The sequence below is a fragment of the Durio zibethinus genome, chromosome 16 (genome assembly GCF_047325235.1).
Source record: "Durio zibethinus cultivar Kanyao isolate XHJ-2024 chromosome 16, ASM4732523v1, whole genome shotgun sequence".
Taxonomy (NCBI): domain Eukaryota; kingdom Viridiplantae; phylum Streptophyta; class Magnoliopsida; order Malvales; family Malvaceae; genus Durio; species Durio zibethinus.
In genome coordinates, this window is record NC_143177.1 from 22,543,256 (window position 1) to 22,567,578 (window position 24,323).

Sequence of the window (24,323 nt, forward strand, 5' to 3'; positions counted from 1 at the left end):
GATAAAATAAAATGATATCATAAATGAGATTAGATAAAATAATATCATCACATTTTATGTTTGATGTGTACAAAAATTAAGATAAATCATTTATTTATTGGTTAAGATTATTTTTTTTTAAATTTATATAAATTTAAATTATTGATGTAATATTTAAAGGTATGATAAAATATATAAAATTAATTCTATGGATTAAAATTTTTTTTTTCATTTTGAGAGGATTAAATCATCTTATATCAAGAGGATGATAATCATTATTGTAATTCAATTTATTTCAATTAGATATAAATAAAATATAATATAAAATAATTATCATATTATTTTATTTATTATCTTATATATCAAATATAACCTAAGTTTCTTATGATCATTTGGGCTTTTTTTGTACTAAGAAGATAAGAAGATTATAATTTGGGATAGTTGGGGAAAGAAAAAGAATTATAGACTGAAATTTGAATTTCAATGGAATTTAAACTTGTTGATAAAAAAAAAAATCATCCTAAAGAATAAGGGGCCTTTTTTAGAAATATACAGCAGGCTTTGGGTTTCAAATCCATGGATCAATTGGGCTTTAGGTTTCAAACACCAGGATCAATTGGGTACACATTTATATTGGGCCTTGGTGCCCAAAACGGATCCGACTCGGGATAATATCTGCGCGGAGAATAAACCGAAGACCTTTGTTGTTCTGCATAGAGGGAAACAAACGCGTTACAGTTGGTAAAATAGGCGAAGATGGAAGTGGAAGTAGACGAGAAAGACCTAAAATCGGCGAGAGCCGAGCTTTTGAAAGATGGGCGGCGAGGTTTACGTATACGCGGATGGGAGATCGAGTCTCTTAAACGCTCTATTCTCAACTCCTCGGCTCTCCAACAATGGGAACAAAGCCTCCAAACCTCTCACTTGCCGGAAATGATTTTCGGTGAAAGTTGTTTGGTTCTTAAACATGTCAGCAGCGGCACTAAAATTCATTTTAATGCATTCGATGCTTTGGCCGGTTGGAAACAGGAGGGTTTGCCTCCTGTCGAAGTTCCTGCTGCTGCTAAATGGAAATTTAGAAGGTAAAAATGTTGATTTTTTTTTCTTTTTTACCCTGTTTATGTAATTCGCATTCGACTTTATGATCATTAAGTTTGTTTTGTGTTTTTTTTTTTTTTTAATTTGTAATATGAAACTAAAGGTGAAGCAAAACTGATTGCTTGGATGTTGCAGTAAACCCTTACAGCAGGTGATATTGGACTATGACTATACGTTTACAACTCCTTATTGTGGAAGTGAAATGGTTGAGCTTGATTCAGACAAGGTCAGTTTTTTTTTTTTTTTTTTAATTGTATCTTAATTTTAAACTGTTTCTTGAATTAGGGTTTTATTCTTTTTTTTGTTATGGAATTCTGCAATGACTTATGACTGTGTCATACATTAACACTTTTTTTTGTTGGAATTTTTACAGAGGTGTATCCTTTTTTTTTTTTTTTTTCTAGATAATTTAATTTTTAACATAAGTGATGATGATGCTGTTTTTGTTGGTGTTATGAATTGTGATCAGCATGGAAGCAAGGAAATTTCAGGGGGGAGCTTGGGCTTCCATTGGGAGGATTGCGAAGAGAAGCTTGATGTGGCTGCTCTCACATTAAAAGAACCTATTCTATTCTATGATGAGGTAAGCTTCTTAGATTATAAACATAGTGTGAAAGATGACACATTGTATTTCGTGTGTTCTTCTTCCATTCTTATGTTTGCAGCTACAGAAGTATTCATATTTGTCATGCAGGTAGTATTATATGAAGACGAATTGGCTGATAATGGAGTGTCACTTCTAACTGTGAAAGTGGTAAATGTTGAATTCAGACAAGTTTTGCCTTTTACAGTGGATTGTAATCTGTAGAATGTTAGAATGGAAGACAACTGATTACATTATCTTCTTTTTTTTAGAGAGTCATGCCAAGTTCTTGGTTTCTTCTCTTACGATTTTGGGTAAGTGGGAGACTACCATAATGATTTTAACAGGGCATATCTATGTGATTGACATTTTCTTAGCAATCCTTTTTTTTTCTCCTTGTCCCTCCTTTTTTTGCCTTTATCCCTGAAAGAAATGCTAACTGTCATTCATCTGGTTGCCCGATAAACTCTTAAGATATAAGCTGGTGCACTTATACTTTCTGTTCCTTGGTTTTTCTAACAGCTTCGGGTTGATGGAGTGCTAATGAGATTAAGGGACACCCGTATGCATTGTGTTTTTGACGAGAGTGCAAATCCTGTCATTCTTCGAGAAAGATGTTGGAGGGAAGGCACATTTCAAGCTTTGTCTGCTGTAAGTATATGATCGCTCACTCACTCACTCACTCACTTTCTCTCTGCTTGTTTGCGAGTGCCTAGGCCACACTCACATGTATTTATGTGCACATATGTACTTGTGAATGTTGCCTGGGAACTTTTTATATTTCCTTGTAAGTCCAAGTGACAAGCTTAATTCCTTGTTGCTGAAACTTTAATTAGTTTTTTTTTTTTCATTCCTCCAAACCAGTGCCTAATGAGAAGTTATTTGATGAATTTCTCTATGTCATGTGAGGTTAAGGAACTTTAAAACTGTACTGTTTCAAGTAACTATTTCTCCCTTTTCCTTTTGGTGTGATTGGGCGTGAAAAAAGTATACCCATAAATTAAGCTCAAGTTGAGCTTTGTTTCTATGCAGGGTACTAATATGATATTCCGTTGAAATTTAAATCCTGGAGAAGCAGTTTGAGTGCACAATTTCAATGTTTTGCAATATAGCCTTGATAACTGCAGCACATAATTGATAAGTTATTAGATAAATTATTGTCAGCTTGTTGTGTTGTCTATCAATGATAAAACTAGCACATTGAACCTTATTTAGCTATATTATGAACATATTAAAAAAAAAAGATATATTATGAACAAAATCAGCTTTTCTTGCTTATTCTTGTGACATTGATTTTGTTTTGCCTCATGATGCTATTCTAACTATGGTGCAGAAAGGATATCCTACTGATTCTGCTTCATATAGTGATCCAAGCATCATCAGCCAAAGGCTTCCTGTCATCATGCATCAGACCCAAAAGCTTGTAGTCCCTGGTAACTTGTAGACTGTAATTGCCTTCCGCAACAGATTCAAATTGTTTTTATGCTGTGAATTTTGGTCCATTCAGGTGGATTCCAGAAGCCTAAAAAAAAAAAAAATCCTCGTTTATGCATTTCATGTGCCATTAGCAATCTACTTTTATTATGTAATTTTGGGTATAAACAAGAGTAAGAATTCTACATCTAATATTGGTTTAAGGTGTCATAATTTCATCTCTTCCAACATTAACCATGACGTGCAAAAACTGGAAAAGAAGTTAATCCAAGGAGCTTTTCAAATGGATGCCAGATTGGAAAATTAGTGCAGAAGCTCATCGCTTCAAGTTGACATCTCAAAGCAATTCCTATTTGTTGTCAAACAAAGCACGTGTAACATTAAAATTTAAAGCTCTTTAAATCTACTTGAAATACTTTCAAGTTATTGATGGGTTAATTGGTTTTATATGTTCCAATCTGAAAAGTTATGGACAATAAGTTAGTCAATAAATAAGAGGGTTGATTTTAGAGTAGATCAGGTAATCCTAAATACGATGTAATGATAAGATATAAAACAAATTAAAAATGATATAATTTAAATTTTAATAAAAGTTTTATATAGATTTTTATATAGATTTGGAAAAAATAAAATAAATGTTTTATTTTGATGTATTAATATAAATTATAATAAATAATTTTTATATTTTGTACATATTTAACATGATACATATGTTATATAAATAGAATTGAACGAAATAGAATGAGAGTTCAGATTCCTAAAAGGAATTGAGATTGAAATGTTTCGACTAGAGACTAGCTGAAGATACATGTAAAAGGGAGCATATCATTAATAATTATTGTAATATAATTAATTAATGACAATTTAATATTATATTAGATTTATCAAAAAATTATGTAAAGCTTATATTTAAGTGGTAGATTTTTGTATAATTTTTAATTGTGATTGATTAATTATAGTATTATAGAAAAGAGAAATATAGATGATACGGATACAGGTAAAAGGATTAATTGGCAATTGTGATCTTAAGCTTTCATATGCTGAGGTAATCTTCCACCGCCACCGCAAACAATCCGTATTCAGCGGACTCATCAAAATTTAGACCTGCCATATTGCTGTAGGACTCCAAGTCCAAGAGAGAGACCTGGCATTCTGGCAAGATCTTAAGTGCAGCCAGACGTGTAGAACAAGAAGAAAATGACCATTAAGATTTAGGACTCTGGTCAATGAATTCAAATGACCAGTTGCTGCTAACAACTCACAACAATGGTTGTTTGGCTAACTTCTGACAACGAGCTTTATCTTGTCCTCGCCTCCTTTTGGTTACAGTCAAATAAGTTCAATATTTAGGAACCCAAATTTTTGGTTGTTGTTCTTGTTTTTTTTTTTTTTTTTTTTTTTTTAATGGTTTACATAGATTCTGGATAAGATTTTTGTTCAAGGTAGATGACAATTTTGACCAAAGGGTTTAGTATAGGAATGAAAAAATGATGATTGAAAATGTAAATATAAAAGGGGATGGGTTTCGGAAGGAAGAGATTGGTTTATGTTTTCATTTCTTGGTACTGTTTCACCAGCACGCTTTTGCAGATAGATTTGGATGTGTACTCAGCTTTCGAGTGTTGCGGCAATAATTTGGCATGAAGAAATTAGAAAGAACTGAAATTAAAGGGATATGTCTATGGTTCCTGTCAATAGATCCAATGGATACAAAAAAAAAAAAAAAAACCCAACAATCGCTTGGTGCGAGTGATTTGCACTTTGAAGAAGCTTGAAGCAGAAAAAGGAATAAACATACTAATAACTAAATACCGATGCACAGTGAAAGCATATTCTCGGCGTTTCTTCTAGTTATTAGGCACCACGGAACAGAACCGCCACTTCTGACTCTCTAAAGTCGTCAGGCTCCTATCTGAGTTGGTATCTTCACTTGATGGATGAACAAATCAACGATTGTTCAAAGACAATAGGTACTTAGGTAGTACCAAAAGAAACTTCCAAACTTGGACAGGAGAGTAGATGGATTAGAGTCGAAGATTCAAGTCAAGCTCGGATGGGTCTGATGGCGGTTTGGGTAGTTAAGGATCCAACCAGAAGCTGCCTGGCCACATAAAATCCATTGCGTCATCAACTGTAAATTGCATACCTGTCATTCCAAAACCTATGCAAGTATCATTAAATGTTGCTACACTTGCAGCTCCATCTCTGCTTGATTTGTGCACAAGGGAATGGGGTCGGACGCCTAGTGATCTAACCATCTGAGTACTCATTGGCAAACCCATCATCCTCAGGGATTGGTATCTTCTGGCTGCACCTCTCTCCATCTTGTGGGCATTCTGGTGGCCACCCAAGGCTTGTGAACTGTAAAACTTCCTCACGCAAAAATTACATGAGAAAACCTTGGTAGAAACTGGTCTTGATTGGGGCTCAGAGTCTCCAGCTGTAGATCCTGAATTCCCACCTAGGCTCAGGTTCAACCACTCTCCTGGATTCTCCCCTTCAATTGCTTCATTGCTATCATCATTAACTCTTAGCTCGCTTTGTTGTTTGGTAGATATACTTTCAGTTTCAGAGCTGCTTCTTCTCTTTGGTAAATCATTTCTCTGTAATTCAGAATTAGGTAAAGCGTCAAAGATAGTTGAAAAGATACGAAGGCTTTTATGAAATTTGGTATAGTTTGAAGAGTTAGATCAAACAGGGAGGAGTGAAATAATTGGAGAGTACGAGGTTTGATGTTTGTCTTTTTTTATTTATTTCATCACATCTCAATTCATAGATCACAATCTAGGATGCTTTGGTTTTACATGGGCAATGCCTTACGTCATTTTTTTTACAAAGCAGCGCAATTTAGAAAAAGGGCAAGACGTCGTTGAAAGTCATTTTTTAAAATATTAGATGAATTAATTGAATTAAATAGTATCGGTCCAATACTTATACCATCTTTGTTGCCGCCCTTATAAGCGTAGGATTCCCCACTTCCATCTTAATTTCTGCTTCTTTTCTTTACTCAAAGCTCAAATGAAAATGCCTTTATTACATGATTCCTTTTGGAGTGAGAAATTGAGGTTGACAATACAACTAGAATTGCATTCATGGTCAAAATCATAATCTTCCAAGTATTTGTACTGCTTCCCACAAGCCTTTTAATTTTGTACCACTCACTAATTAAGCAAACTAATATTCCATATAATCATAGCTTAAGCATAAATTTACAGAATAAAACGAAAGTACTCAGGCATGCAGGTGATTCTCAGCTCTGATTTTAGAAGCTTATTGGGCAGTTCCTCCCATTACTATTTCTGGCAGTCTAAGAGTAATTTCGGATTCGGTAAATGTAGCCAAAATACTTCACATTGACTGCCTCATGATGTTCAACACAAATGTTAGAGATGACAAGACATGTCTCCAATGGCCAAAAATATATACACTTACCTACTATTAATCATGATTATGTGAAAAATATTTTGAAAGTAAAATCTTGAATGTATTAGATTGCTGTAAAAAAAAAAAACTTTCTTAAAATTGGTTAAAGAAGTAAGTAAGCTCAAGTAAAATATGGAAATACCCCTTCATCATATTATAAGACAAAAAATAATGTATAATCTTAGATTTTTCATTTGCCAATTATTTTCTTTTGTAAGAAAAGAAATAGTGCTAGTGAAAATTGTAATACCCTAATGATCTTTCCTCCCTATAATTGGTTTTATGCCCTTCGTGTCAAGTATATATCATATATGACATGAAAAAGATGGCACCCACCAAGAAAAGATGTAGTTTCTGTTCTTGTTTGGGGCAAGTGATGATTGATGACAAGCTTTGTTGAATGTTGAATGAAAGATCGATATAAATATTGATTGATGGTAGGTTTAGTTTGGATTTTAATCACCTTTTAGTTAATTTTTTTGTGGGCAGTAATGCCCTTAATGGGACCCACAGAAAGGCCAATAATGGTGGTAACTGGTAAGGCAAGAGAAATGGGATAAGATGGTATCTTACCCATTTTAATATGTTGTTGTTCCTTGGACATGAATATCTATGCGAGTGTCTTCATGCTGGGACTTGATTGGCTTTCCCTTAAAACATGTAGTAGGCAGTGTATATGTAAAGTAGGAAAAGGGTACTAAGAGCCACTTGTATTTTGGGTTACTTTTCATAACGGTGGAAAGAACATCATTTTATGTTTGAATATCTATTAATAAGATTATAAAATACAATTATAACACAATAAAAATCTTTTTCCTAATAACCTTTACTTTTTTTGTTGGTAAACTTAAAAGTCAAGAGTATGCCTAAATTTCCTCTACAACTTTTTTCTTTTCATTAATAGGAGAATATGCATAAATTTACATATTCGCTATATACATATATATATATAACAATATATAATATTTGTCCTCTTTATAGGTTTAACATTGGTAGATCAACAATTAGAATAAAATTAATTGACGAGTTAGTTTGAAAAAATGGTTGTTTGCTTTTTAACATTTTATACTACCACTTTTTTGCTTTGCTCTTTCTCTCTTTCTTTTTCTTTTGTTTAGTCTTTCTTTGCTTTTTTTTTTTTTGTTCTTACATATATATTTCTTTTTTTTTTCTGTCATTTTTCTTTTTCATGTTTTTTTGGTCTATTTGTTTTTTTTTTTCTCATGTTTTTGTTCTTTATTTTTTGGGTTTTTTTTTTTGTTGGGTTGATGGTGAATTTGAGTTGTTTTAATAATGTTTGTTTGTGCATGCATATTGTTTGTTTTATTGTTTCATGCATTATGCAGATTCTTACTTTTGTAGTTTGTAGGCCTTGGTTATGTATTTGGATTCGGTTTTTTTTTATGTTTGGAATTTTTTTTGTAAAGTTTTTTCTTTTTTTGTTTTGAATTGGGTTTCTAGCATAATTAAAATAGTTTTGAGGAAAACATTTGCATTTTTTAGAGAAAACATTAGATGTGTGAGCAACTAAATTGTAGATTTCTATTTTTTATTTTTTTGGGTTGATGGTGAATTTCAAATTGTTGAAGTGGTAGTTTTAGTTGTTTTAAAGTTTTTGTTTTATATATTGTTCTTATTGTTATTTTTATGTTTTGTGGGTTTGATTTTTTTTTGTTTTATTTTTTTGTGCACATTGATTTATTCTGTTAAGTGATATTTTTATTTATTTTGGATTAATAATCGAAGGTGATTTTTGGTTTGGATGTCAGTTTTTCCCTTTGGTTTTATGTTTTTTTCTTTATATTTGTGGATTTTTATGTTTTAACTGTTAATTTGAGTTGTTTTAACATTGTTTGTTTGTACAAGCCTATTGTTTGTTTTATTGTTTCATGCATTTTACAAATTGTTGCTTTTGTGTTTTGTAGGTTTTGGTTTTGTGTTTGGATCGAATTTTTTTTTATGCATGAATTTTTTTTTTGTTTGGGATTAGTTTTTAGGAAAACATTGATATTTTTAAGAAAAGATATTAGACATGTTAGGAACTGAATTACTTTGTTATTGTATCTATTTATGCAGATTAAGAGAAGATTTTTAGGTATGATTGGTGAAGAATCGGATATAAGAGCTATCTTTAGGGTAAAATTTTCTATTAGGTTTATTACTGAAAGTCTTGCTGGTGTTGATAGTTGTTCTGTGGATGTTGCTAAAAGTTGAAGGCAGATAAAGTTTTTTTTTTCAAAAGCTAATTGATGATTTTTATTATTGCTATATGTTTGTTGATTTTTATGTATGTTATTATTTATTATTTAATTAATAGGATAGCATTGTAATGATAGTGTTAATCTGTTTTTGCTTTGTCGTGACGACTTTATGTAAAACTGAGTGTATTAAAAAAATATTATGACAAATAAGAATAATTAGTCTTTATATGGGTAATATTGTGTTTGATCAAGTTAATGATGTTAATTTACTTGGTTTTGTTGTGATTTGAACTTTTGGTAGTGGTTTTGTAATGAATTATAATATGGTTAATAATAATGTAAATCATATTGAACCAATATGTTTACATGTTTTTTGATTATCTTTAAGTTTAAATTGTATGTGAACTGAAGTAATACAAAATTTATCTATTAATATAAGGTTAGTGTTAGCATAATTAGAGTTTGTAAATTGAGACAAGTGTTTTAGAAAGTGAGTTCTTCTTTTTGTTTTTATTTTTGGTTTCTTCAAATTTTTAAGTTTTTCTTTATCTGATTGAATAAATCCAACTATTTCAATGTAATTTAACTATTTAAATACTTTTCATGAACAGAAACATGATGTCATACCAAATAAAACTGTAACAAGCATAATTTTTCTTGATGATTTCATATCATATATTGTTTGTGTTTTGTATGTGTTGTACATTTTTTTGTGGTTTTTGGGTTTTGGTTTTGTGTTTGGATTTATTTTTTTTACATGGATGGTTTTTTTTTATAAAGTTGTGTTTTTTTGTTTTCATTGAATAATTAGGGGTAGTTTCGTGTTTAATTGTTTTTTTTTATATAAGTTGTTTTCTGAATGTTAGACTATTGTTACAATTGTTGTGGACATTACTTTTACTAATATTATATTTATTGTAGTGGTAGTGGATATTAGGTGTATTGTTGATGATTGTGTTGAAAATAATGTGTATTCATGATCAAAATGTAATATAGTTATATAAACTGTCATGAATATTTATTTTTTAATGAGATGTTTGATTTTAATTTTGTGAAAGTTTTGTTTAAAAGTGATTCATTTTATTTGATCAATTTGTAGTTTTGGCATTTTGTAGTGGTTTGTAAGATTTGTTTTGTTGTTGATTTGGATTTTTTTTTTGTATGTTTTAATGGTATTGGTTATTTACAATGATTTTGATAATGTAGAATAGTATTAAAAATTATATGTTTTAATGTTTTTGGTGGTGTTAAAGGTTTCATATTAGTAAACTTACTTCGATTTGAACTTCAGCTAAGTGTAAGGTTTTTTCTTTATAGCATAGATGAACAAACTGACATTTCATAGAGATGTTTGTAGATTAAAAAAGATTGATGATAGGTCATTCATATGTTTATAGAAAAATTTTCTTAATCAAAGCAGTTTAAAGAGTAGCAAATTTATTTCTTTGTTATTTTATGTTTTTGTGCAGTGTTTTTAAAATGTGTTTTCTACTTATGAAAGAGGATCTATGTCACTTAAACTATTTTTTTTTGTTATTTGTAAAGTTTTGAAGAGTCAATGATAAATAATTTTAAATAATTTTTCATTTTTAATTATTGATTTGATGATGTTATTTAGTGAGCATATTATGAATGTTTGTGTCATTTAGATAAATTCATTGTCATCTTTATATTTTCAGTTGATTAAATCATAATGTTATAAAGTTTTTTTTTTTAATGATTTTACTGTTATAATTTAGTGTGGTTCTGAGTTGCATTGATTGTAGTCATGTTTAATAACATAATTTTTTCCCTGTTTTTTTTTGTTCAATATATGAATTTTTTGTAGTTATTACATTATTTACTTACCTTTATTCATTTGTTTTTCTTTATTTTTTATAGGATTATTTTTGTTATCCATTTGTTCTAAGTTGGTGTAAAACAGACTTGTGTTAATTCTTTTGATAATATGATTTTTATTATTGTAGTTAATCTTAAGATAAGTTTTTGTTGGATATGTAGCAAGATAATTGTATGTTTTATGTATGCTTTTTGTTTTTTTTGTGATTTTTTTATTAGATTATATTCAATAGTAACATTAATAGTAACATTAATAGTACATCTTATTAAAGAAAGTATAATAGTTTTTGAATAACTGTTAATAGCTTTTTAAATAATAAAGTCAAAAGTTGGTGTAAAATAGTATTGTACAAATTGTTTTGATAGTATGATTTTTGTTATTGTAGTTAATCTACAAGTGGACTTTTATTTTATATCAAAGAAGATTCTATGTTGTAATTGTTTTAGTAAATTTGGTTTTTGTTTGATGTTATTTATTTGTTGTAGTGCATGTTTGGTTATTGCATGTGTTAGATTATGCCATTTATTTTTATTGTTAATGATTTATTCTTTTGTATAATTGTTATAATTGTTTTTTTTTCTAATTTTCGTTATGTTTTTCTTATTTCTAAAATTTTGTTGATTTTCAAGTGATTTAGGAGTTACTACTATCAAGATTGGAGATAAGGTTTGATCTTTTTTTTTTTTTTGTTTTAGTTTTATAGTTTATGTTATTTTCATTTTGTTTTTGTTGAATTTGTTTGGTTTTGTTTTTCTTTTTGTTTATTGAGTAGATGTAAAACAAAGTTGTACAAGTTGTTATTGATATTGTTGTAAGTTTTGAATGAATATTTGTATTTGATTGTTGAAAAAGGTCTACTTGTGGTTTGTATTTTCATTGAGTTTTGTGTAATTAAGTTAAATGGTGAGTCACAACAGGCTTAGAGAAAATAGACTTGTAAGATTAGTAAGGATGCAAGTTGATAAGTTTAATTTTTTTAAAGTTCCTATTTTTCTTGATCCTAGGAGTCAGGCAATTATGAATAGGCTTAGAAGTTTAAATATACTTCGTTCTAATAGAATGAGATGACAAAAAAGTTTAATTACTTCTTATGCAAGTGATGTTATGTTTGGTTAGGCTAATAACGTTGTTTCTTAGGCTACTAGTGTTGTTCTAAGTGAATAATACTAATAATTTACTTGATTCTATTGTGGTTCAATCTTTTGATCATTGTTTTATGGTGAATTCTCATATGGTTAATCAGAATATACACTATGTTAAGCTGCATTCAATTATAGGGAATAATAGTGAGTTGAACACTGTGTTATTTGAGTGTTTAACAGGTGATGCATATTTTGATTCTTTTATTAGTAGATCACAAAATTATGATTATTTTACTGGTCATGACAACTATAGACTGGATGTAAGTGATAGCAGTTTAGGTCTTGTTAGTAGAGAAGTAGGTAGTTATGATTCTGCTATACCTTTATCCATTGATGTAATTTTAAGTTATTTTAGTGTTGTTCATCATCTCAATCATGAAAGTGCTGGAGTAATCGTTGATTTCTCTGAGTCATTTTAGATGTTTTATGGTAATAATTTTTTAATGATAAGTTTGTTTTTTTAATATTATATTACTTTGTTCTTTATATTTGTAAAAGCTTTCTTTTATTATATTGTTAAGATTTCGGTAGCACTTTGAATACTACTATTGATGAATTGAATGAAACGAATGAAAAGGTGTTTGAAAGCAGTAGCATAGGTCATTTAAGTGAGTGAATTGAGTTTTAAGAAATATATTACTGTTATAATATATAATAAATTAGTGTATGATAAAAGACATTCTTATTCTTCCATGTTTTATTTACTTAATAGGAAGATGTTTTATATCTTATAACTTTGGAGGTCCTGATTGTGTTTGTCCTTTTTGTGGTGCATATATGTGGTATGAAGAAAGGATTTATATTTTGAAAATCACATCTCATCATGTATTCTCTCTTTGTTGTAAGAAAATGATGGTTAAGTTATCTTCTTTTAAACCTACTCTACTTTTTTTAGATGAATTACTCGATTATGAGAGAGGTGCTAGAGCTACCCATTTTGAAGAAAAAATGAGAGTTTATAATTCGATGTTTTAATTTATTTCAATAGGAGGTAAAATTAATGATTATGTTAACAATTTACAAGGACTTTATGTTTTTAAAATTAGTGGGCAGAATCATCATTGAATTGGTTCATTGTTGCCTATTTTGGGTTAAAAACCAAGGTTTGCTTAGCTTTACATTTATGATGCAGAGAATGAAGTATCGAATAGGATGTTAGCTTTAAAATGCAATGATGGAAATCCTGTTATTGATCCTAAAATTGTAGATGGTTTGATTAAAATGCTTAAAGAAAATAATGAAATAATGAAGGCTTTTAAGATGACACGAGATAGGTTTACAGAATTTGATTATATTCCAATGTATTTAAAATTAATGGGTAGCAGAAGTGAATATGATCATAGTTATCGTGCTCTTACTTCATCTGAAATTGCTGGATTGATTATTGGCAATATAAGAGAGTTTGATAAGTAAAGAGTTATTGTTGTTAAGCATAGATTAGAAGGTTTAAAGCGTATTTCTAATTTGCATCCTTCATTTATGGCTATGTAATTTTCATTGTTATTTTTGTATGAAGAAGATGGTTTTAGTCTTGGTCTCTCTTATTCATAACTTATTAATAGAAGTAAAATTAAGAGAGAAACAATTATCATGCATGAATATTATGCTTATTTCATTTAACAACGGTCTATACAAAGGAACATATTGTTGAGAGGAGGCAGATTATTTCAATAATTTATTGTGGATGCATATTATAGTGTTGATGAGAGAAGACTTCAGTACATCAGACAAAATCAAAAGCATTTGAGGTCTGAATTGTATAAAGAAATAAAAGATATAATGGAAAGAGGTAATGAACAAGTAGACATTGTTGGAAACGTTTTGTTTTGCCAGTTTCTTTCACAATAAGTCCTCGATGTTTATTTCAGAATTATCAAGATACTATGGCAATTTACAGATGTTTTGGGTATCTAGATTTGTTTATAACTTTTACATGCAATGTCAAATGAGTAAAAATTCAAGAAGCATTGAATTTGATTCTTGGACAAATAGTAAAAGATAGATTGAAAATCGTATGCAAGGTTTTTAGGATTAAACTTTAGCATTTAATTGATGATTTAATGAAGTATGATCATTTTAGGAAAGCTGTTGGTGGTATGTTTTATACTAATTTTCTTCAGTTTTCAATCCACTATTTTAGTTTGTTGTTTAAATTATTACTTTTTTATAATGACATACATAGTTGAATTTAAAAAAAAAAAAAGACTTTTGCATGTATAAATTCTTTTATGGCTTCATTTAAATGATAAATGTTCTTTTCTTGAAGCTATAAACAAGACTAGTTCAGCTGAAATTCTTGATTATAATTATGATTTTATGGGTTATGAAGCTGTTAGTAATTTTATAATGCATGGCTTGTATGGTGTAGCAAATAACCAAACTCCCTGTATGGTAAAAGAAAAGTGTTCAAGATTTTTTTCAAAATAGTTTTGAGCTGAAATGATTATAAAAGAAGATGGATTTTCAATTTATCAAAAGAGAGATCAAGGTTTTGTTGTTGTCAAAAATTGTGTTAAGTTGGATAATCATTTTGTTGTTCCTTATAATGTTGATCGTATTGTCAAGTACCAAGTTTATATCAATGTAGATATCTGTAGTCAAGTAAGAGATGTTAAATACTTATTCAAGTATATCAATAAAAGGACAGATAGAACAAGTGTATATTTTCAATGAAGCAATAATAGATAACAATCTAATAAAGAATGAATACTGCTAGACATTGATGAAGTTAGAATGTATTTAGATTATCGATATCTTTTTGCTTATAAAGCATGTTGAAGATTGTTTGAATTCTCAATTCATTATAGAGAACTATTAGTTCAAAGACTAGTTATTCATTTGCTAGGAGAACACAACATTTACTTTTCTGATAAAGAAACATTGTCGGAGTGGTTCAAAGATCTAGTGTTCATAAGACTATGTTCACTAAGTAGATGGCTACTAACACAGAGTATGAAAGTGCTAGAATATTTCTTTAGGTAGATTTTTTTACTCAATGGGTATGGTATAAACAGAAATGAAATGAAAAAGAAGACAAAGTGAAAGGTCTATAGGAAGAATAGTGTATATTCATCCTACAGCAAGTGAGTTATTTTATATGAATATTTGTTGAATATCATTAAGGGTCCTAAAGTTATGAAGAGTTAAGGACTGTTAATGAAGTTTTGTATCCATCTTTTTGATAAGCATGTCAAGTCTTTGATTTTTTAAAAGATGATAGAAAAATGGATGAGGCTTTGTTTCAAGTATAAGAATAAGCTACAAGTCATGAACTCAAAAAGATATTTGTCACAATTATACTATTTTATCAAGTAGCAAATCTGAATGCATTTTGGCAAAATAATTGAAAATTATTGGTAGAAGATATTGAGCTTAGGTTGAAACAAGCTATTGGTGTTATATAATATATCATTCCAGACTCTGAATTGAAGAATTATGTTATTGTGGCATTAGAATAGCTTTTCAATGAGCATTCTACTTCTCTGTAGAACATAAATTGCTTATGCCTTCTAGCAAAAATATGCATTTAATATTTGACAGACTCTTGCATGAAGAATTGGACTATAATTTGGCAGATCTTCATCAACAACATCTGCAATTGTTATCAAATTTAAATAAAGAACAAATGTGAGTTTATGAAGCTATCAAGCTGTCCATTCACAATAATGAATGTTAAATATTTTTTGTTTATAGTCATGGAGGAACTGGCAAGACATATTTGTGGGACACAATTATATCTGGTGTAAGGTCTTTGGGAAAAATTATGCTTGTTATAGCTTCGTCTAATATAGCATTTTTGCTTTTAATTGGAGATAGAACAACTCATTCAAGGTTCAAAATTCCTTTTGATATCAATGATTCGTCAACATGTGAAATTAGAAACAGAATACAATTAGCAAGACTAATGCAAAATATAAGTATTATCTTTTAGGATGAAGCTCCTATGATGCATAAAAATTGTTTTAAAGCTTTGGATAAATCTTTGAGAGATGTTTTAAGTGTTAAATCACCTAATGAAAGCCAAAAGCCTTTTGGAGATTGACTGTAGTGTTAGGAGGTGATTTTAGGCAAATATTACCCATGATCAAACCTGGAACAAATATCGACATTGTGAATGTTGCAATAAATCGATCTACTTTATAGCAATAACGTAAGGTTTTTAGGCTTGAAAAAATTATTAGATTATTCAAAAATGATTTTGAAGAAAAATTTAGAGTTGAACTTGAAAGTTTTAATGATGGAAAGGTTGAAACTGTTTCATATAGAGATTAAAAGAAAACAACATAGAGTAAAATATCAGATGACTTGTTGATTTCTGGTTTGGATGATTCTGTTAAAGCTATATGTTTAGCAATTTACACTGATTTTTAGTCAAGTTTTGTAGATTCATTTTATTTAAGTTAAAATGCAATTGTTACACCATATAATGACACTGTTGATTTTGTTAATGCACATATGCTTGAGTTAGTTCCAGCGTTTAGCAAGTGTTATTATAGTTCTGATACAATTTCAAAAGCTTCTAATTCTTTGTTAGATATAGAGTTGTTATACCTTCTTGAATTTTTGAATTTGCATAAATTTTCAAGTATTGCAACCATGAGTTAAACTTAAAAATTGGCTGTGTTATAATGTTTTTGAGAAACTTAAATCAAACTTCTAGTTTACGTAATAGAACAAGACTTTTAGTCATTTAATTAGTTTTTCATGTTATAAAAGTTAGAATAATAACTGGTGCTCATACTAGTGAAAAAACTCTTTATACTTAGAATTTTCATGACAGTTAATGATGAAAAACTGCCTTTTGTCTTTAATAGAAAATAGTTTCCTGTGAAAGTATGTTATAATATGACAATAAATAAAGTCAAGGGCAAACATTAGATATAGTTTGTTTATACCTGCCCAAACTTGTATTTACACATGATCAATTATATGTTGCTATTTCAAGAGTAACATCTTGATATGGTTTGAAATTTTTGATTCAAAATGAACATGGCATAAGCAATTCTAAAACAAAAAACATAATATATAGAGAAATATTTGACAACTTAGATCTAGGTTATTACACATTAAATTTCATTGTTGTTTTATGTTTTGTACATAATTTTTTTCTTTTTGTTTCTTTGTTAGAAATGGTTTTATAGTTTGAACCATGATTGTTACAATGATTATAATTGTATTATTTATTTTTTGATCATTATTATATCTGTATTAAAAATTATTTACCTGTATATGTAACATATCTATAACTTGAGTTTCAATATATTTGTAATAATGGGCAATTTTGTTTCTTCTATTTTCTTTCATGTGCTTAAACTGATTATAATCCAATGTTAACTTTTTATGTTTATAAGGTTTTTTTTATACTTCTATCTGTTTAATTGTTTATATAATGTATTACACTATATATTATTATTTTGTATTCACAAAGCGTCACTTTTGTTACAATTGACGAGTCATAAGTAATTGCCTTCTGTCTCAACTATCACAAATCGATGATAACTCGATTGTGAAAGTGAGGATAACACATATTTGGGATTCTATAAATTCTAAAACTAATTAGTTTATGACTTCGGATTTTCTTATTATAGATATTGAGGTATGAATAAAATTTAAATAGGTTAATAATTTTACATAATTTCTTTTATAAAATATTTTAATATGCTTTTTTTTTTCATAATAATACCATGCATGGCATCATCAGAAGTTCAGAAGCTGAAAAATTTAAATCCATGCTGAAAGAAAGAGGTGTATATGAACTTTCAATTTTCTTGATAAGCAAGCTGAAAACATCTTTTAATTCTATTCGTGCACAAATTATAATTACACTGATTAGAAATTCACAGATCAAATAAATAGAAGTTGATTCAACTGTGTATCTCTAATAATTTTTTCTCATTTCAAGTATATGATACATTTGATGCAAGAGTAAATGAAAATGGATATATGACAAGTTATTTGACAGTTATTTTCTTTTAACACTAAGCTATTACATTTATCACAATTATTTAATTTCTGCGTAGTTTTAATATTTATGTATTATACTTATTACATCACTGTTTATATTTTATTTTTACTGATTTGAATACATCTTAAACCAACCTTACATAGATGTCATTGGACTGTTGAAATCAATAAGTCCTATTCAACGTGTTAAGATGTAGTTACACAAACAAGTTGTTGATACAATGGAAACAATGATTTGATTTTCATCATACAGTGGAAAAACCTTAAGAGTAACAATTTGGGAAGACAAACTCTTATTGATTGATGAAAAATAACTTTGTGAAGATATTAAAAATCCTATCATCGTAGTTATGGGAGCAACTGTAAGACGTTACAAAGGTAAGTTGTAAAAAATCTTTTTTTCTTTCAAGTTTACAAATGTAGTTTAACCTGAATAATTTTATTTTACTCACATAATAATAGAACAAGGAACAAAATTGTTATAACAAGTGAACCATACATAACTTCATGCTCTACAACGAAACTTTATGTGGATATTGATATTCTAAAAAGCAAAAAACTCAAAGAAAAGTATGTTGTTTACTCTTTTCAATGATTTATATATAATTTTAATACAATTTGATCATAGCTTCTTTCTAACCTTTATTACCTCAATAAATAAAGTTTTGAAAATCAAAGAGTAAAAGTTGATTTGTTCGTAGAAGAAAATTTTGTTTAGCATTCAATCATAAGTAAAATAGAAATGAAACAAGTTTCTGTTATGAATCTTCTCGGTTTTAATGCAATTGAAATCAAGGTAACACTATATAAATATAGCTTTCAAATTTTCTTTAAACATATGATTTTTTGTATCTTTCTCGCATGTTTTCTTATTAGCTAAGTTTGAATTTAGAAAAAAAAATTAATTGTTCTTTTGTTTGCTTAGAATCACAATTGAGTGTAATTTGTTTTACAATTTGACTTTAATTTATCCTGTCATGGTGTGCATTCTTCAATTATACCATTTTTTCATTTGTTGTGACAATGAGTCATACAAAAAAAAAAAGAAGAAGAGAAAACTACCTGTGTTAATATTATAACAAGTAAAGATTTTTTTTTGATACTTCTCGATTTTAATCTAATTGAAATCAAAGTAACACTATGTAAATATAACTTTCAAATTTTCTTTAAACATATGATTTTTTGTTTCTTTCTCACATGTCTTCTTATTAGCTAAGTTTGAACTCAGAAAAAAATTAATTGTTCTTTTGTTTACTTAGAATAACAATTTAGTGTAATTCATTTTACAATTTGACTTTAATTTATCCTGTCATGGTGTGCACTCTTCAATTATACCATTTTTTCATTTGTTGTGACAATGAGTAATACAAAACAAAAAAAAAGAAAAAAGAGAACTACCTGCGTTAATATTATAACAAGAAGTAAAGATCTTTTTTTGATACTTGTGGTTGTAAAGAAATAATAAGGTTAAAATTTGCATAAGAGAAACAAATGACTTACATCAAGTATATGAAAAATACTAAAAGTAAGTTCAACACTTTATTACGATAGCTTTCAATATGTGATAAACTTTAAAAGATTAAAACCTTTTCATTTTTTTCCTTGCTTGACAGATTAGTAATATAAGCATTAGACTAATTTGGTAGAAAATGATGAATTACCATGATATATAATACATTTATTTTGAAAGAAATACTGCAAAAGAAGGATTTACATAGTTTTAAACGATTGAATGCAAAAGTTTTAAGTAGTTATACATGAGAATTACATTATGTAAAAAAGCAAAAAAAAATGGTTAAAAATTTTATAAACTAAAAGACAAGATAAAAGAAATAAAATGCAAATGAAAATGCCTCTAAAGTATTTTAGAATGACATAGACAAAGTCATGCTTAGTTAACAAAACCATTACCAAGTTTAGCTACTGTTAGATTTGTTAATAGTAATATTTGTTATATTCTTAACTAGCCAACTAGATGACAACTTTAACTAGATTTTTTTCTATATTCTTAGCTCGCCAATTAAATAATAGCTTTAAAATTTTTACATCAAAATAACAAGATCATATTTAACTAGATTTCTATCTGTATTCTTTTTTCATTGTTTGCAGAGTAATATAGTATATGAACACTAATAGGAATTCTTAGTGTACAAACTCTATTTTAATCTATTTTCACATATCTAAAACTCAATGTTTTTTTGTTTAGTGTATAAACTATGTTTTAATCCATTTTCATATACTTAAAATTCAATAAAATGAACTATATGGATTTGAAGTTTGTTTAACATCTCATCAAAAAAAAAAAATCATCAGTTAAACCCGGATGATTTAGTCTTTAGTCAACCAATGGTTGTTTCCAAAAAAGTTATTCTAAGCATAATAATTACATTACCCTGACATATTACCATCTGTTGATTAATAGAAAAACTGATGTTTACATTGCTTCATAGTAATATGTTGTACAAGATTACTTAGAATATTGATTCATATATAAAAAAGCTATATATACAATTATTTATTTTAAAAAAATTGGTATAGGCAAGCTATACCATTCTTTTAAAATTCTTTATCAATTTTTTTTCTTATTTAGATTTTATTATCTGTACATATTTCATTCTTATATTGGGTTTTTTACTTCTTTTATAGAATGAAAAATTTTCATGTACAGTAAAAATTATAGATGTTGATCCATCTAATGGATAGTTTTATAATGCATGCAATCAATGCTTAAAAACTTTGAGATCAGATTATGGTTTTGTACTGTAATGAACATGGAGAAAAAATTTCAATGCTTACATAAGTTTTTTCGTATTTATATTTATTAAATAATGTTCATATTGAGAATTTTGCTTATTTTAAGTTTTTTCTTGCAGAATCAAGCTTAACATAGTTATAAAAGATTTCACTGAGCAAATAAATCTTTTGGCATTTAGAAAACCAACTGAAAAGCTCATTGACTCAACAATTCAGAAAATAACTTTCAAAGAGAAAGTTGAAAGGTTGACTCTTCCAACACCTATCATTGAATTACTTAACAAAGAAAAACACTTGAAATTTGATTGACTTAAAGAGGTGTTACATAAGATATACTTGATTACTAGTGCCATAACTAGAAGAAATGAAAAAGCTGGATCATCAATTCAATCATTTCAAGAAGAGTAACAATCAATTTTCATATCTCATCCACCAATTCCAGGTGTAGATCAACCAACCATTGCAATAGAATCAAAACATCCAAGCTCACCATCGGGAATTCAGATTTCATAAGATTTATTCCTTGAAGAATCTCTTGCAAAGAAAAAAGTATAGCTTTGTATCCTCCCTGAAGTCTCACCTACAAAAAAACCAAGGTATACCTCATTAAATTTCTATATATATAAACTTTTTGATAAAAAAAAAAAGTAATGGTCTTATTTTTAATTGCTTTATATAGAATGAGAAAGCAAGAAAAAAATTTTAATGTATAGCATGAAAATGTTTTTTGCAACTTGCTTTGTTTTTGCTACACTTTCTACAAAATAGTAAGTAACTAGTTTTACTCATCTTTTTTATATTAAATCATTGATTCAATTATATTATTGAATTTTTTTTTTTTTGCATATAAATGTTGAATTTTGTTAGTCATTTTGTAGACTACAAATTATATCACTTTGATTTATAGAAAAGACTAACTTATTAAGACATTTTATTAGAAAAAGGAAAAAAGAATGAATATCATTAGCTGCCACTTTTTTTGAATGTTTGGATACAACAATTTTGAATTCGAAGACAATGTTGCCATATAAAAGGAAGCTACTGTAGAGTGAACCTATGTATATTCTAAAGCAATTTACTTTTTTTTTTGTAAATAATGAAAACTTTCATTTCTTTTGTAGATATTTAACAGTGATGAAAATCAAATTAACTTTTGAAAATTAGTTCACAATTCCATTCTTGTTATACAAAACAAAAAAAACTCTTTTTTTTGCATATATATGGCAATATAAAAAAACATATATTATTGTCTTACATTAAAGTTATGATTGTACAAACAAATGACATTAATTCATTACATATTTATTATGTATACTTATCATGAAATCTTCCATACATAAAATTCAATTACAGTATTCAATTATTCTACTAAATCATTATTAAATAGATGAAAATACCAACAAATAAAATGTAATAACAAATATATACAATAACATAATTCAATTTAGATATACATTGTAAAGCATTGATATAATATAATACATGTATATTATTTAGTTATAACTGCAATGACAAGCATTTTGACAATCCTAATGCTAACATGTATACACTTATTAATTTTGCATAAAATTCAGTTACTCATTAAACATTTGAATACCATATTATATGTAAATTGTTTACCTATAATTAAATTTTCATTTGTAAAAAATGTAAGTATTTAAATTTGATTTAACCTTCACAAACAAAATAGACATTTAGTTTAAAAAAGAAAATTGCATTCCTCATTCCAAACAAAAGCATTTAAAGTAGTTTTAATTATTTTTTTTTTAAAATGAACAAACTAAAATTCTATGCATCACTGGCCTATTAACAAACCGAAGCCTAAACTTACACACAAACCAAGCCCATCCATTGACCCAGCTTTGATTAACCCATTAAAAAAAAGCCTACAAACTTTTAACTACATTGAAAACTATGAAAGAATCCTTTGAACTCTTCACTTTCTTTTATAAAAAAAGAAAAAAAAAACTCTTTGAAACTCTTGTAACGCGAAATAGCTGACAAACAAGAACAAGATTTTTTAGCTTTCCCCAGCCGAATGGACATGCTAGAGTTCTTCAAACTCATCATTTGAGGCTCTTTCTCCAAAGACCATTTTGTAAACTTTTTGTAAATTTAAAAATTCTTTCAGAAAAAGTTAACGTATGTATAAATTTTTATATTTTTATGTAATTTCGAATGAAAAAATGTAAATTTCATAATATTGTAAAGATTTTTCACAATCATTCTTTAAAAAAATTTACACAGTAAAAAAAAAACATGAAAATACAAAAACTATCAATTGCTAAATTTTATCTTTAAAACATGTTTAACGATTGAAAAATATATAGAAAATCTACGCATAAACACAGTTATGATATGAATAAAATATGTAATTACATAGAAAAATAAGAAAATTTCAATACTTTTAACATATTTCTTTTTGATACAAAATTTTTAGGAATTGGGTATAGCAAACAGTGTAAAAAGTTCATAAATTAGCAAAAATCTCTAATTATTTATTTTTAAAATTTTTTTGTTAATAATAAAAATTAATTTCATTGTTTTACCTGTCATTTAATACATACATGTTCAATTTTAATTTATATATACATATGTTCACATGCACTTTTTCTTTTCATAAGAATTATTTTAGTTTTTTTTAATGCAAATATAATAGAATATTAACTATGTATAAAACAACTTGAGTACCAATCTTTCACTTTGTTTAACAAAAAAATAAAAAAAGAAAAATGTTTACACAAAACGTTCTAACTGATGTTTTTAATTTATTTACTGACCAAGTAGCAATTAATTATATTTTCTATTATATGAAAGCAAGAAACTACTTTTAATAAAATTCATAAATTTATTAATGGCTATATTTTTTTAGTTGAACATACTATTATGACCATCAAAAAATTAAGTTGTAAACTTTGACTACACTTTCATCACTACCATGATAAAATTGAACAAAATTTTTAGTGTATACTAAGAGCATTTGTTAACAACTACATGAAAGATGTTCAAATACCAAGAGTTATATATCTTAAAGGTTTATTGCCAGAGATATTCAAAATGAATTTGGTATGAATGACCAACAAATTCTATCTTTGAAATGGTTAAAGGAATTTCATGATTGCCCATAACATAGAATTCGAAGACTTTTTAATGTTCAAATACAACCATAATGTCACATTTGATGTTTACCTTTATGCTAGAAACACTATTTTAATGATAGATGTTATTTTCCAAAAGAGAAAAGGTAACAACTTATTTTCAAATGCTAAACTATGTTAAAAACGTTAAATTAACTCGAAATAACCTTTTTCAATAGATGAACAAGCAAAAAGTCAATAGCAACATCTTTTTAAAGTTATTGAAATAGAATATTCTAATTCAAATATAGATTCAAATGATGAATTCCTTCTTTTTCAATGCGCCATAAGCATAACAAATGTTCGAACGTTATACATTCTAGTAAAAAAAAACTATGTTTTATGCCACTTTAATTATATAACAAACTTTTCTCTGCTTACTTAAAACAATATAACTGTATTGTTAACATTGATTTTATCATTTTGTTTAATCTATTTATATACATTAGCTGTCTACATATACTAATCAAATATACATGTTTTATGAATAAAATGACGTTTAATACAATCAATTAAACAATCACTTTGTTGTCTAAAACTTGACAATATTACTATATTGATATTCATATTATACCAATTTCATTATCATTGTATTTATATTCATATTACACCAAGAGTCACATCAATTTCATTATTACTGTATTAATATTTATGTTTAAATAAAATAACATTAATATCTTATTTTCACCTTAGTTTATAATTTGAATAACATTAGTTATACTTATGATTAACATAATTTATACTATTTATGTAACATGTTCCTGTAAT

At 27.6% G+C, this 24,323-nt stretch overlaps 1 protein-coding gene and 1 pseudogene across 1 annotated transcript; one reads left to right on the top strand and one right to left on the bottom strand.

The window, feature by feature from the left end:
• The first annotated feature begins 674 nt into the window (after nt 1–674).
• LOC111295945 (TIP41-like family protein) lies at nt 675–3,303 on the top strand. The gene is made up of 7 exons (XM_022889819.2): nt 675–1,061; nt 1,213–1,303; nt 1,547–1,660; nt 1,772–1,831; nt 1,933–1,974; nt 2,183–2,311; nt 2,994–3,303. The coding sequence occupies exons 1-7, from the start codon at nt 736–738 to the stop codon at nt 3,102–3,104; spliced, it is 873 nt and encodes a 290-aa protein (XP_022745554.1). The 5' UTR covers nt 675–735; the 3' UTR covers nt 3,105–3,303.
• A 1,677-nt stretch (nt 3,304–4,980) lies between these two features.
• Nucleotides 4,981–5,838, bottom strand: LOC111298387 (zinc finger protein 7-like; annotated as a pseudogene).
• Between the last annotated feature and the right edge of the window lie 18,485 nt (nt 5,839–24,323).